General features: G+C 39.5%; 2 protein-coding genes across 4 annotated transcripts in view; one reads left to right on the forward strand and one right to left on the reverse strand.

Moving 5' to 3' along the window:
* LOC145992689 (V-type proton ATPase 116 kDa subunit a 1-like) overlaps positions 1-14357 on the reverse strand; it is a 62678-nt gene that overhangs the window by 35224 nt on the left and 13097 nt on the right. For all 3 annotated transcript variants that reach the window (XM_083129080.1, XM_083129072.1, XM_083129088.1), the window contains 5 exons: positions 13043-13169; positions 12168-12344; positions 10400-10612; positions 4267-4417; positions 3113-3252 (listed from right to left, as the gene is read on the reverse strand). In XM_083129080.1, coding sequence (XP_082985206.1) covers positions 3113-3252; positions 4267-4417; positions 10400-10612; positions 12168-12344; positions 13043-13169 — 808 coding nt within the window. The remainder of the gene's footprint in view (positions 1-3112; positions 3253-4266; positions 4418-10399; positions 10613-12167; positions 12345-13042; positions 13170-14357) is intronic.
* Nrx-IV (neurexin-4) overlaps positions 6213-14357 on the forward strand; it is a 114191-nt gene continuing 106046 nt past the window's right edge. Inside the window, exon 1 of the mRNA XM_083129054.1 lies at positions 6213-6354. Coding sequence (XP_082985180.1) covers positions 6228-6354 — 127 coding nt within the window. The 5' untranslated portion in view covers positions 6213-6227. The remainder of the gene's footprint in view (positions 6355-14357) is intronic.

The raw sequence follows: 14357 nt of genomic DNA on the forward strand, positions 1-14357 counted from the left end.
AAGTAAAGAAATACAACACTCAGTTGCAAGCGCAAAGAAAATAAACTTTTCTTGCAACAAAGAAAAATTGTTGGACCTTTGCGTCTCTTCTGTTGTCAACGCCGCGTGACATTTTGATTTGAAAGCACTTGTGACATCTACCGCGGCTCTTGATGAGCAGCAAGTTTCTGACAATAGGTAAGAATATGCAATTCGCCGCGGCTACTTTGATTTGAGTTTCATAACAGAATTCAGAAATAAACAGTATTTTTTAACTGCCGTACTCTTAGTTGTTACATGACAGTGGAGGAGTGAAGTTCTGTCTATCAACGATCTGAACCATATCAAAATTCAAATGCGTTTTTAGTGACGACTTACAGGTTTCCTGACTTTAAACCTGGAAGAAAAAACTCCGAGGCAGAATGTCAATTTATGTTATTCTTTTAAAGTAAAAGACCAAGCTTCACAACCGTATAATATTAGGAGCATAGTGAATAAATATTAGAATATTCAGACAATGAGGCCTATTATTAGTTATACGGAAACGGTGTAAAATTATTATACAGGGTTGTGTGATCTATAAGCATACCAAAACACCAGTAAGCACAAAACGTGTGTCTTCGTCTAAAGTTGACAACATTTTGCAATCTAAAAATGCCTTTTTTTTCTTTCTTAAGTTTGTTATCTGGTAGCCCTAAAGTCGTTGCCGTATATTCTTTTGAAATTCTTTGAAATGCAGTCGAAATAATGCACAGGATAAGCAATACAAAAGTATTCTGGTCACTGAAAGAAAAGCAGCAAACTGTTGCTGCGGACACACGCTCTGCATGATTGACGCAAATCAACTCCCACGCACTTCGAAAAGGCGCAGCGGAATGCTTTCTGCTACCCCTAAAATCTGCAAATGGACCGATCCTTCCCTTCACACCCGCTCCCCGTCGTCCCTCCTTTGGGAATCTTCCCGTGAGCGGTGAGCTGTATGTGTAACCGAGCAAAGTTTTGGATCAATATAAATGAAACATGTACATATTTAGGAGAATAAACAATAAGAAAACAAATGAATTTTGTTATGTTTGTTTCTATAAGTTTTAACCAATTGTAATTTTCATATAGAGCCTGCCTCCGTGGCGAATGGTTAGCAAACTGCACTACGATGCCAGCTCACGGGTTCGAATCCCTGCCAGGGAATGTGTATTCTGCGTGTGTACCTTCATCAATTTAATCTTATCATCATTCATCCTCATCTTCGGAAGGCACCCAAATGTCAACCTCTATTCCACGTACTACACCCTCGTACACACTGCATTCTTGCAGGGCAACGAGGCTCTGGCGTGTTAGCAATATGGCAGCGTTCTCCTCTTTTCGATCTTATTTGTGCTGAGTTCCACTTTACAGCCTCAGCTGTTAAGTACGGTACGGAAGTTTCATCCTCAGAAACCGTACAGTTTAAGTTCTTGTTAAAACTGTGATAGTTTTAAAAATTGAGTGAGGGAGTTTTTAACAGTCATATTTTAGAAACACTATTACGCCTTCTTTCCATATTGAAACACTACATATGCTGACCAAGATAGTTTTATTGTAAACTAAAAACACCTCTACACGTGACGTTTCTACCCTGTATCAGGGTCTTCCTATAGATTAGTTCTCCATCTGAAGAAGACCCTGAGAGCAGAAACGTAACGTGTGAATTGTCTTTAGTTTATAATAAAACTATCCTGGTCAGCGTCTGTTGTGTTTTAAGACATATTTTATTTTATTGTCAGGGTCCTCAGTTTTCTTTTAGTTAACAGGGTTATCCCCGTATTATGTAAAGGTTAAAAATAACTTTATCGACTCCCGTGACAGACGGATGCAAAATCCTCAATGGACATTTGAATGTAAGTGCATGGATACAGAGTGCCCATAAATTAATGGACGTTTTTATAATATTACAGTTCACTCAGGTGCCTGCAGTCTCGTATCACTCCTTGCTTTCCTTTTGAAGCCAGTGGGCGGAGCTTATGGTCTGAGTAAGATGCCCGCATGCTGCTGTACGCATCTACTTCAACCAATGACTTCACAGACAGAAAAACATCGCATTGGCTGCTGCAAGCGCACGCGGGCTGGAAAGAGCATGGAAGTAGGCTCCAACTACAAACGCAAACTCGAGGTTTACTTTACAATTGAATACTACAAAACAAACTATAACTAGCTTTATTTGCTTATGGAATATTATTCCTTCAGGTTTCCTGTCGCGTCTGTTAGTACAGTCGTGTGTTGAGCAGGCACCATTGCTTCCTAAATCTTATTCAGAAGTACACAAAATTACACACTTTCTTATGGCGTCTTTTTGGTCTGACTTCTCCGGTTCTGTCACGTGACCCGGCTTCAGAAACAGCGCGTAGGGCTGACTCCTCCCTTTCTTACCTCCATGCTTTCACTAATATTGAACAGACAGACGTGATATTACCACCATCTGCAAGCGGGATGTTTGAAGTTTAGTACTGGCCATAAATGCATTCTACATGTGCCCCATGTGTGACACGACAGATGTCCACGCAGTTCTTCTATTCTGGCCTCCTCGATGGCGCAGTGGTAGCGTCTTCGCCTTGTAATCAAGGGCTCCCGGGTTCGATACCCGGTGGAGGCACAAGTGGTTCGGATCTCACTTTAAATTGTAGGTCCAGTCCCGATTAGCCCTACTGTGCATAAAGTGAACTTAAAACAACAAATAAAAAAAAAGGTACTTCCATTCTCTCGCCAAACCCTCTCAAGCATATCTTGTGTGACGTTCTCGATGGCGGTGTTGATGCACCTTTGCAATTCTGACAGTGTCTGTGTAAGTTGAGGAACGTAAAGAAGAAATCGCTCATTGTGAGGTCCGGTGGCTTAGGAAATCGCCATTTACTCAACGTGCTGGAGAAGATTTGGTGAGAATCTGCCCTACCTGGACATCTGCCACACGCTGGGAGCGCATCGAATGCATTTAAAGTATACGCAAAACTTCAAACATTTCTTTTCTATCATGTATTTCTATTCATTATTGGTGAAAATAGAGTCTTACAAAATCGACCAATAATTTGTGGAAACGGTAGTGGCAGTGTGGTGGAAGATGAGAAAAATATGATTCAATCATTATTCTACGACTTCCTACCTCACCACCAGATTTGTCTTTCATGTATTGTTTCTCCTTCAGGATCATGAACAGTGCAAAGGCAGCGACGATAATTCCATGGCCACAGTCTCCGAACATCACGCCAAAGAGGAACGGAAAGGTGATGATGGTATACAGCGCTGAAGTAGAAACGAGAATATGATAAATTAATTACTTGTAGATCACTACTCAATTATTTCTTGAAAAATGAAGCAGAGTTCAGAAAGTTACTTCGTAAAATTAAATATGTCACAGTTAGTCACTTTCTGCTCGAAACTTTCTTGCGAGCAAATTACAAGCAATCAATATGCACTGGCGTACGCAGAGGGGAGCTGATGTGGTTACAGACCTCTCCTAAATTTGGAGAAAATATACATTTTCAAATAAAAGTTCTTCAGTTCCCTAGAGAGTGAGAAATGCAAACACTCCTAAATTATCCCTTATTCTCATTTTTCAGAGTGGAAAATTCTAAATATACGAAATATCTTATTGTGTATAGCTATGTACTACTTACAATTCAAGCCCCTCCCCCCAAAAAATCATACGTACGCCGATGACTTACATGTGTTTTGTTTATGTTTCTGGGACATGATATGGGTCTTCACATGTTTATATTATTACGACTAATAAAATTATGAAAAAATATGGCAGTTTTTCTTAAATGATCATATATTTCGTTTTTCTTGCCAATCAAGTTCTTAATGAATGCAGGAATTCGTCCGAGACAGTGAAGTATTCTCTCAATTGGAAATGAGTAATTACAATAAAGTGTAGATGTTAAAAATGTATCATTCAACGAAGGGTAGCTTCATTGTGTTAGGCGGTTCCACTAAAATGGTTCCACCTTAGCATCCAGAGAAGACATTTAAAAACAGAGTTGCCAAATTTAGATCATCCCCCACGTTACAGAATTTCAAGTTTACAGTTTAGGTGTCGTAAAGTAACTGTAAAAGTAACTATTGATAACGTTACTTTTATTGCAAAAAGTAATTCTGATGCACTTACAGCTACTTACTGTTAAATCCAGGTAGTTACAATTAGAATTTGTAAAAAAGAACTTTCTTGCATCTGCGTTACAAGTAACTACGTAATTATTTCCAAACACTGAAACAGATAATTTCAGAGAACCATAATATAGAAAGAAAGGCAAATACCTGGATTCACTTCCCTATAACTCGCCACTCCATAAGCGTCTATTAAGTTTTGGAAGCCCTGGCTAAACTTGTTTGTTCTGTGAAAAGTCGGTGGATTGTCGCTGGTTGGAATAATATTCAGGAAGGACGACACAGAACTTCCGGAGGCTTTCTGAAACACAAAGAAAAGTATTGTTTGCAATACATGCCTACAGGGTGAACATAAAGTTTGAAACAAATGGCGTACGCGACTGGTATGTGTTTCCGGACGCTGGATTGGGATAAGGGGCCATGTAGAATGGCCACCACGGTCACCTGACCTCAACCCCGTGGACTTTGACATATGGGCAGGGACCTTGATTTCTCGTAAATGCGATAACATTTAAAAATGTTTAATGTTTTTGCAGAAAAATGTATATGCAGTGAATTCGAAATCGAGAAATAACGCGAATTCGGCATTAAATGTGCATTGTACGAGAATTTTGTGTGGTATACTCTGCTGAAAATGTATCAACACTTGATGGTATGTCATTATATTGGGTAGGATGTCTGTAGAAGAGAGATTTATTTTTGTATTTCCAATCCAATTTTTTTGTGTAAAATATGATTTGTGTTACGCGTTTTGCTCATAGGTACATCAAGGTATTGTGTTGCATCTGATTTTGCAGTTTGCAATTTTGTATAGATAATTAAACTCATTCAGAAAATGGGGCTGTAGGAAGTCTGTAAGTTTAGAATGGACAAAAGATGCATGGGTGAAAAATTGCGTAACGAGGGACCCTGTATTGAACTATAGCTATGAAAAAGTGGAAAGCGAAAGCGATTCTAGAGAACTGAGTGGGACATGCCACTGGCCAGTTTGGAGAGCAGTATCCTATTATTGGAAACTTGAAGTATAGGGTGAGAGCTGAAGTACCACTAATTTCAGTGAAATGACACAGTAAATCTAAGAATCGCATGGCTTCTATTGTGGTGCCAACAAATGTTTGTTTGTCGTATACAAGTTATTGGTTATTTCAAACAAACCATTTTCACTGTGAATATTTGTAATTAATATGTTAATAGGATTAGTTAACCTATTATTAATTAATATTAAACATATCCATTTATTATTATCAGTATATGTATGGGTAAAAAAATGATAATCATTGTCAAGTTTGTGACCAGACTAATATCTGTCTAAATATATGCCTACCAAAGAAATTAATGCAAGAAATAGAAATGGAATATGTATTAAATAACAAGCAGGTTGTTGGGTCAGTTGATCATAATCTCATCCTTTACCTTCATATAGTACTTACAGCTCAACTAGCTCAACTAAACGAGAAGAACCGCAGCAAACTCGCGAACTAATGTGGATAGTAATTTGTTTTTTTCTTCTCACGTCCCCTTCATTTGTGTCAGAGTGTTTCGTGCGGCGGGAAAGAATGGGAGGGATAAACAGAAGAAGAGAGGAAAATCATAGAAGAGAAAAGCAAGAGATAGAGAGGAAGTCATATAGTAGAAAGAAATGGGAAGAGAATAGAAGGAACGATAAACAGATCACGGAAAGAAAGACACAGAGAAGAGAGAAGGAGAGGAAGGATTCGAAGAAAAAGGAGAGAAAGAGAAAGGAAAAATATGGAGGGAGGAAAAGTAGAAAGCGATAGAGAAGAAGAGACAAAAGATAGAAACAAAGAGATAGAAAGAGAGGAAGGGTGAAACAGAGTAAGACAGAACATGAGAAAATATTTCGTTCACTTTTCAGCCCACAAGACCAAAATTCTCCAACACCACTGGAAGTTATTGCAATTATAACAACTGCGTATTTTGTAGAATCGCTTTCTGAGAACAGTCAGATCCATTTCTTCAAATCTATCCTACATACGAATTCCAAGAATTACCAATAGATGGCGGGTATAATTGGATCGGCATTAACAGCTCCATCTACTTATAGTTCACGTAAACAATCAGTAGGCAAGGTTTTAAACGAGCGGTGGATCATGACGTTAAATTCTCCGAATGTCTTTGATTCTTTGCTACTTCTAAGCTGCTTCTTTATAAGCAATGGCGTGTGTTACTTGGATATAGTACTTCATCGTTACTGTTACTGCCAACAGACGAAGTGCGGTGAGTAAATATTGAACCTGGTTAATACACTTGAAAGTGAATAACATTGTGTTTCCTGTTGACTTGTAACAAGAGCGAACAGACACATATGGTGTATTAACACAGCTCGTTGCTCTATTTTCGTGTATTCTTTATAATACTTATCCATTCATTGTCAAGACCACGTAGCTTAATCGAGATTTGTTCTCTCGTTACCTAGAAAGTTTGTGCAGGCATGGTTGCCCAACAAACAGAACGAGCAAAAGATAGTGTCTGTATCATGAGGATCTAGAAACCGTTTGGGCAATTCTTTCCCTAAATTATATTGTTTTTACATAATTGTAGACTTCCGGTAAAATTTTCGTATCCGCAAAACGTTTTTCTTCAATTTTACAGGAGAAAGTACTTACCGAACTGACTTTCCGTGTACTTTTGAAAGGTTTTTAAAGTGTTTGTTTCCCATCGGTTAATTTATTTCGCCGGTAAATCATGTATTTTTGAAGATTAATGTCTCTCCAATGCACGAAAGCTGTTGCCTCTATGTCCTTCCACTACGTGAATCAAATGTTGCGTGCGTTCGATGATGTAGCCCCCGGTCAGTGTTTCCAACCACACCGTTGTTTTCCAAGAACATGACAATTTTGAAGATGACAATTTTAACTATGTTTGCCTAACCTAACCGAACCTAACCTAACCTTGCCGTGCATGGTTCGTGGGACTATCCGTGAATGGTTCGTGGGGGTTTCTGGGCATGGTTCGTGGGGTTTTCGAACCTGAAAAAAAAATACAAAAGTAACACGAAAGTAGGTGTTTTTCGATTAAGAAGGTTACAACACTGCATAACCACTGATCATGGACAACGCTAGTCAAGATTTTTCCGCCATATTGCGTGTAACGCAAGCGAAAACGAACAAACAAGAATTACTCGATATGTCGAAAATTGAGGTTATTTGCATGAAAAAAAGGAAATGGCACCTTCAAGAATCCTTACGAATGCAGAATACGTAAGTACCAATGTGAAAAAGAAGAAAATAAAGGAATTTTTAAAATTTTTGCTGTTACTGAAATTTTACCGGTTTTAAAAATCCTAAAATAGGTTCTAAAAATTCTGAAATAAGTTCTAAAAATATTAAATTAGGCTCAAAAACCCCTGAAGTAGGTTGCAAAAACTTAAATGGTACAAAATTCCTGATAAGTACTGATTAGATACATTCGTTAAAAAAAATCGCAAGAACCGTAAGAAATTTTAGTAGGTATATGTAACAATCAAATATTAATTTTTTTAACCAAATTTTCATTTGTATGCAATCATTTTCAAAATTCTCCACAAATTATTGCGATACTATACTTGTTTTATTAGCAAAAGTTACTTGTGGATATGAAAAATGAATTAGTATGTAAAATTTGCTGCACAATATCAGGGTGGCTACTCACTTGGAATTCTTTGAATTCCTGGAATTATGAGAGAGTTACTGGCTCTGGAAATCATGTGTGAATTTTGGTAAAATATGAAAAAAAATGTACAAACAGATGTTTTATTTTATATTTTAATTATCTTTCAACGGAAACACAGTGGTGCAAATTTGAATGTTGAAACGGTACTTCACAAGAAGTGAATGCCACAGAAGGACCGAACTGACGCGAAAGTGGGCAAGACCACGTGGATCAGAAGTTTGCACTTTGGACTGTGCAGGCGATTGGCTGTCAAAACGGGGAAGGGGAGGGGGCGTAAGGACAGTTTACTTTCTCTTAGTAGACAAGGCTTAGCATTAAGAGTGCATAGTGCGGGGGCAAAAATATGGAGGCAACTGCCCCTCTAATCGCCGTCACTGTGTGCATGGAACAGTGGTATCAGATATTTTGTTTTGTTTAGAGCTTTGAAAAACATCATAGACTTGGAAAGGGGGGGAACTAGACAGAATGCATATTTCAAACACGCCAGCCATTGAATTGTTTCGTCACCAAACCGAGTAAATACCTCTTTGAGACATAGAAATCCTGTAAAACCTAGAAAAAAATATTAAACCTAAAAATAGGTTAAATTTAGGCACATATACCTAAAATAGCAAAATAGATTATTTTAGGCACTATAAAACTTCGTCACTTGTTGCGTTTTTTAATGAAACGCTGACATAACTTGTTATTTCTTATTTACCTGCAAAGGAAAAAATAAGTTAAAAACCTAATATCCGAGGTCTACTTATAACGCATTTCCGCTCACTAAAAACAACAAGAAACCTTCATATGAATAACAATTTTAACAACCCACTGAAAATTTTCAAGTTTCTCGCGGTGGTACGGAGGATCACCATCACCCAAATGGATGTATGAATATAGCTAGCATAACGTTCTAGGCACTTGCGTTAATAACACGTTACATTTTTCGGTACTTGCATTAGTAAGGCGTTATCAAAATTCCATATCCATCATGTTCACGACAATTATCATCGTAGGAGTAGCTGGTGAGGAAAAAATTCCCATTGGTATTTTTCTTTCAAAATACTGCCTTTATATTCGTTTATTAATAAAATGAAAGGATTATTATTATATTGACATAATTCATCCCACCAAATTATATTTACATATAGTTGTAGACATTTATTTGGGTAACATCCTAAATGCAATACTCGGATATCAAATTTGAATTAATAGGCGTCTTCATTCTGAAAATCTACTAAAAATAAGTCTCGGATACATAGGGTATCATGATAATAAATAAGGGAATATATTATTTAGTAAGTACAACTGCTAAGGTCTTCTTTTGAATATCTGATCACTGTCTGTGTGCCCCATGGTAATTTCATACGCTGTTATATTCCTAGAAACCAGTGGCGTATACTGAATCTAACGTCTGGGCTATCTATGTCATGTGGTTCTTGGCTATGAATAGAAATAAGTTTACCAACTCCTAAGAAATCAGGTTGCCAACTCGCAAGAAATCAGGTTGCCAACTTACAGGAAATCAGGTTGCCAACTCACAGGAAATCAGGTTGCCAACTCATAGGAAATCAGGTTGTCAACTCATAGGAAATCAGGTTGCCAACTCACAAGAAATCAGGTTGCCAACTCCAGAATCACCATCATCATCTCACTGATATGAATAATTTTATATACAATTTCTGATCGATTTTCTCCTGTATTTTATTCTCTAGACTTCAGGCTTCACAGATAGCGTAGCTAGCCTAGAATATACGCCCCTGCTAGAAACTGAAACATTTCCAATTTATATTTCGATTTTATTTTTTCGCTTATATGGATGAGGTTGCAGTCACTATAACCGTCACAATCTCGGGTACATCCTTCGTAAGCACATATCAAATTCAGAAATCGGTATGGCTGTATGCAGGGTTGTTAAAGGTCCAGAACCCATAAATTCTAATGGGTTCTATTGGGTTCCGCTGCAGGACTGGAATCATCTTTCTCGCACAATTTAAATTCGGTCCAAATTGTGGTTTCATTTCAATACAGAACTTGGACCGAATTTAAACTGTTCCGGAAAAAGTGTTCCTGGACCCATGGACGTCCGCAGGATTTTTTCCAGTGGGGCAAGGAAGGTATTTTTTTTCCAGGGGGGGCAAACAAGGCACATTTTCCCCAAAAATAGTATTGTTCCCTAAAAAGCATTGCTTAAATTAGAATTTATGGTGTTCATGCAATAATTAACACATATTATTGTGGCTAAAATGAAATTATATGTGTGAAATACATATTTTTTGGTTCAATTTCATTCTCCAAGGAGGGGCACGGGCCCCCCTTGCCCCTTTCCGAACGCCCATGCCTGGACCTAATTTAAATTCATCCTGGAAAAAGGTTTCTGGACCATATTTAAATTGATCTGGAGAAAAGGTTCCTGGACCGAATTAAAATACGTACTTTACAGATAAAAAGGTTCTTTACGGTCCATAATCCATTTACGCTTGCTGATTTTCTCTCCTTGATCGGAATTGAATTTATTTAAAATTCCTGGTCCTTTAACAACCCTGGCTGTAAGTAAGACAACCAATTACGTGGACAACACACTCCAACTACCCACCGTAATGGTCGAAAGAAACTGCTGAATACTTACGCTGCCCTTGATCAAAATGTTGTTGACTGCACTGATTTCACTTGTGGGAGCCCAGCACTCTGCTATCAGACACTTCTTGCTGAAGTCCACATTGAACATGTTCATGATGTGGTAGATAGCCTTCATCTTGTGGGTCTTCACCACCCAAGTGTTGATGTGTTTGGCTGCTTCCACGAGCACCCGGTGACTGTGGTCCTTCGCCTTGCTCAGGACCTGCAAGAAATACATTTTACACTTTGCTGCACGGGTATTGAATCCACATTTGCGAACACCATCACAACTGAAAGTAACGTACAGTGTTCATTTAATTCAAGTGAAGGTCTTGTGCAATTACTGAAGAACCACGTCATCAGCAACTTCATGTGCACGGTTTCTGGGATATTCCTTTTCACACGTGTTATTACTGTAGTACAGTGGCGGCGATTTGGGAGCAAAGACAGTATATTTCCCTTTGTAGATAAGGTTTAGTATAGTGCGGGGACAAAAGTGGCGAAAAGTAGGTTGGCAACTGCCCCCCCTCGTCCCCCCCTAATCGCTTCCACTTCTCTAGAGTGCGCGTCAAATCTCCTGCATATGGCGATAGCCAATAGCAGAGCACTGCAGCGGTGCCATGTCGAAATCTCACACGGAAAAGAGACAGCGTGGTTGAGCGAAACGCCTTGTCACGGAACTAGACAACGCCGCACGTCTGTGATTCGCTGGTGCTGCTCAGCCGTTCAAGGGTATATGCAGGAGATTTGACTCGCACTCTAGTAAGCTCTAACTCATCTTGAGGTTTGCCATGGCTTCATACCACCTTCCCTGTAACAAGTGTGGGAAATCTAATTTTGCTTTCAGGGGGGAAGGGGGTGTCACCCTTTGCTGGATCTAGGTGTTTGTATATATATCTACACTCTTTATAGGATAGTTAAATGCACATTGAACAATAACTAGAATGTTAGTAAAAAACTAGGCACTCAAATCCTCACATGAATATCGTCGTTGCAATAGCCGTATCTAAAAATATCTAAAAAAAATATTTTCAAATAGCAATTTTGAGTTCACGAGCTTTCGCTATTGCTATAAAAAGCATGCATGGCCTGAGCTTCAGTGGCTGTATACACTTTGACTATAAACAGCCTTGTCCACCTTATTCGCCCGATCGGGCACCCAGCGACTTCTTCCTCTTTCCTCTCCTGGAGTCGCTTTTCGACACACAAGTTGCTAACTTCCCCAACCAGAGTGACTCTCTTCCTTGTTGGTAATAATAAGACCGCTCCTCGTACATGTATGAATAAAATAGACTTAAATACATATTTGTCAAACTTTCTTTTGTCCTTCAATTTATCCAGTCTGTACTATTGTAATGTGAAAATTGTATCCTGGGAATCCAGGAATTGTATTCGAGTTTTGCCTTGATCATGACCTGTTGGCCGTGGTGGCTCAGTCGGTAACGTGTCTGACTACCATACTAAAGGTCCCGGGTTCGATCCCCGGCCGGTTCAAATCCGGGAACTTTTCTAACGATGGAAGCGGCCCCGGCGCCCACCCAGCGTCGAATAACATGGGTACCTGGGGGAAACCCTGGGGGGTAAAGGCGGTCAGGGGCGTGATGCTGATCACATCACCCCCACTCACGACCGGATCAAGAAAGTGTGGGGCGTTACCCCCACACCCCCTATACGCCTTCATGGCGTGGTGCTAAGCACAGGGGAGCACTTTACCTTTTTACCTTTACCTTGATCATGGCATAACCATATATAATTGTTCATGAATTTAGATTAAATACCTTGTTGATGTCGTCCAATCTGTTCAAGAGTCCCAAGTACAGCTCGTCCCTCTCCTTGCCGTTGTCTGGGCAGGGGTAGAGGCTGCAGTGGTATCCCTGACATATCTTCTTCACCCTCGATCTCAACTGCTCCCCTTGGAAATATGCAATGAACACCGATTTCAAAATACCTTTGCCCTGGAAAAGAGACAACAAATAACTGCACAGATTCAAAGTACTAAATTATCATTGGAGCTCGGGTTTCTAAATACTTAAAACTGCCCAAATAGACAAGCAAAAATTCACTAAAATTTAGAAAAAAAAAATACGATTTTAAAGATTAAAAGTTGAAGAAAGCATATCATTGGAATTAACTTGTAAGATAACCTCATTGGTATTAAGCCTTGTTTCCATGTTGAATAAATCTCTCAAAATGCTGACCAAGGCAGAACGTATTGTGCAATAACCCACTGTAAACGTAACGTTTCCACCCTTTAACCGGGTCTTCTTCAGACAAATATTCACGTTAAAATCACGCAATATTTGTCTCATTTTTAATGTAGTTGGCAACCCTGCTGTACGAACACTGTGTATTCCTGAGGGCTAATATTTTACACATGTAAGTTACACATGTTCATGTACATTGTTTGGGTGTTTTGTGTATTAATTTTCCGTGCTTTGTGTACTATTGTACAACTTTTATCCAGCAACGGCGCTGATCAACTCTCTCCCCCCTACCCCCGTTGATCAGTACGTTTGGCAACATGCTATGTATCCGACGCTCATTTGTTTCGTGTGCCTTGTGACTCGAAAATGTCAGTCGAAGAGAATTGAACTATTCGTTGTTTCCCAGCCGACAGCTGGGATTGCCAGCGGTATAGTCGATTACTACTCACGGTCACTGGATCTTCCATTTCCTGCTCGATATCTGCCTGTCGCAGGAAGACATTTCCTCGGGATATTCTCCACAGCATCCTCTCGAAGGATGAAAGCTTCTCTCGTGGTATCACTCCCGCTACAAACCTATCCAGCAAGATATTTCAGTTAGAAAGGGTCATTACATGACGCTGAAGTTTGTACTCAGTACATCACACTCTAAAAACTCTAGATATCTACAAACTTAAGAACTTGGTGAAGTGTGCTTGACGTTACTAGTGAAGAAATTCAGAGAGACTAAACGCACCGCTATGAAATTAGGCGGGTGGCAGAAGTTCGCGCTGTTGCCACGTCGAAGCACAACCCCGTGTCAAGCTTTAAGAGAATGAACTATCTCGTTGTAGAGTTGGGCTTTGTAGTTCATGTGATACAGACTGGCAGTATTTGCTCGAAAGTTCAGTGATGACACAAAAGTGTCTCGGAGAGAGGTCGGCCTGACGCTCGAACTAGGCAACGCAGCCCGGTTCAAGTTGCCACACAGTGCGCGGGAACCAGCCACTTTTGTCCCGCTCTCGCTTTGCTTTCCCATATGTGGCACCAGCGTAATTCTGCCCAGCCGCCTATTTTCATGGCCGTGCGTTTAGACAAATATTACATTCAAATAAAGTAGCTTCTGGTATGTGTAGACAGTGGTGTTCCCAGATGAATTTTCAGGAGGGACTTCGAAAGGATCATAATTTTCATAAACAGTTACAAAACACAAACTTCATTAACAAAATCCGCCAAATTCCTTTTAAAGAATTACTAGTACCTATTTGTCATTCGTGTTATACCATTTTGAATGTACCTAAAAATATTTTGAGGTACTGTACTAACCTAACATCCTTAGAAAAAAATATATTAAAAAACATACATTTCCACTCAATTAGCACATTATACAGTATAAAGAACGTATGTAGAGTGTTTGAAGTACATCCCTCTCTTATTTGGATATTACGCAGTGAGATGATCTTGTTATACGTTCGTTCATTTCGGCTCTGGGCCGAGATAGCGCGTGAACAACTTTGAGCAACTCTTATAACACAGGTTAGTACTCGTTATTCAATATAACCAATCGACCAATGACCACCTGAGAGGAAAAGGTGGGGCAGCCACCAGTAGTTTTCAGCAGCGAGCACTGCTTCGCTCCACCCACTCGTTTCCTCCCCTTCTCTGCCGTTACGTGCGACGTTGCTCCAACGATTGCTGACACAGAGTATATGTCCAGTCCGAAGTAACCTATCTGTACATAAAAGTGGACTTAAAACGAAATTCAAAACCAAAACTCATTCACTC

Source organism: Lepisma saccharinum, chromosome 1 (assembly GCF_977018435.1).
Source record: "Lepisma saccharinum chromosome 1, izLepSacc3.1, whole genome shotgun sequence".
Taxonomy (NCBI): Eukaryota; Metazoa; Arthropoda; class Insecta; order Zygentoma; family Lepismatidae; genus Lepisma; species Lepisma saccharinum.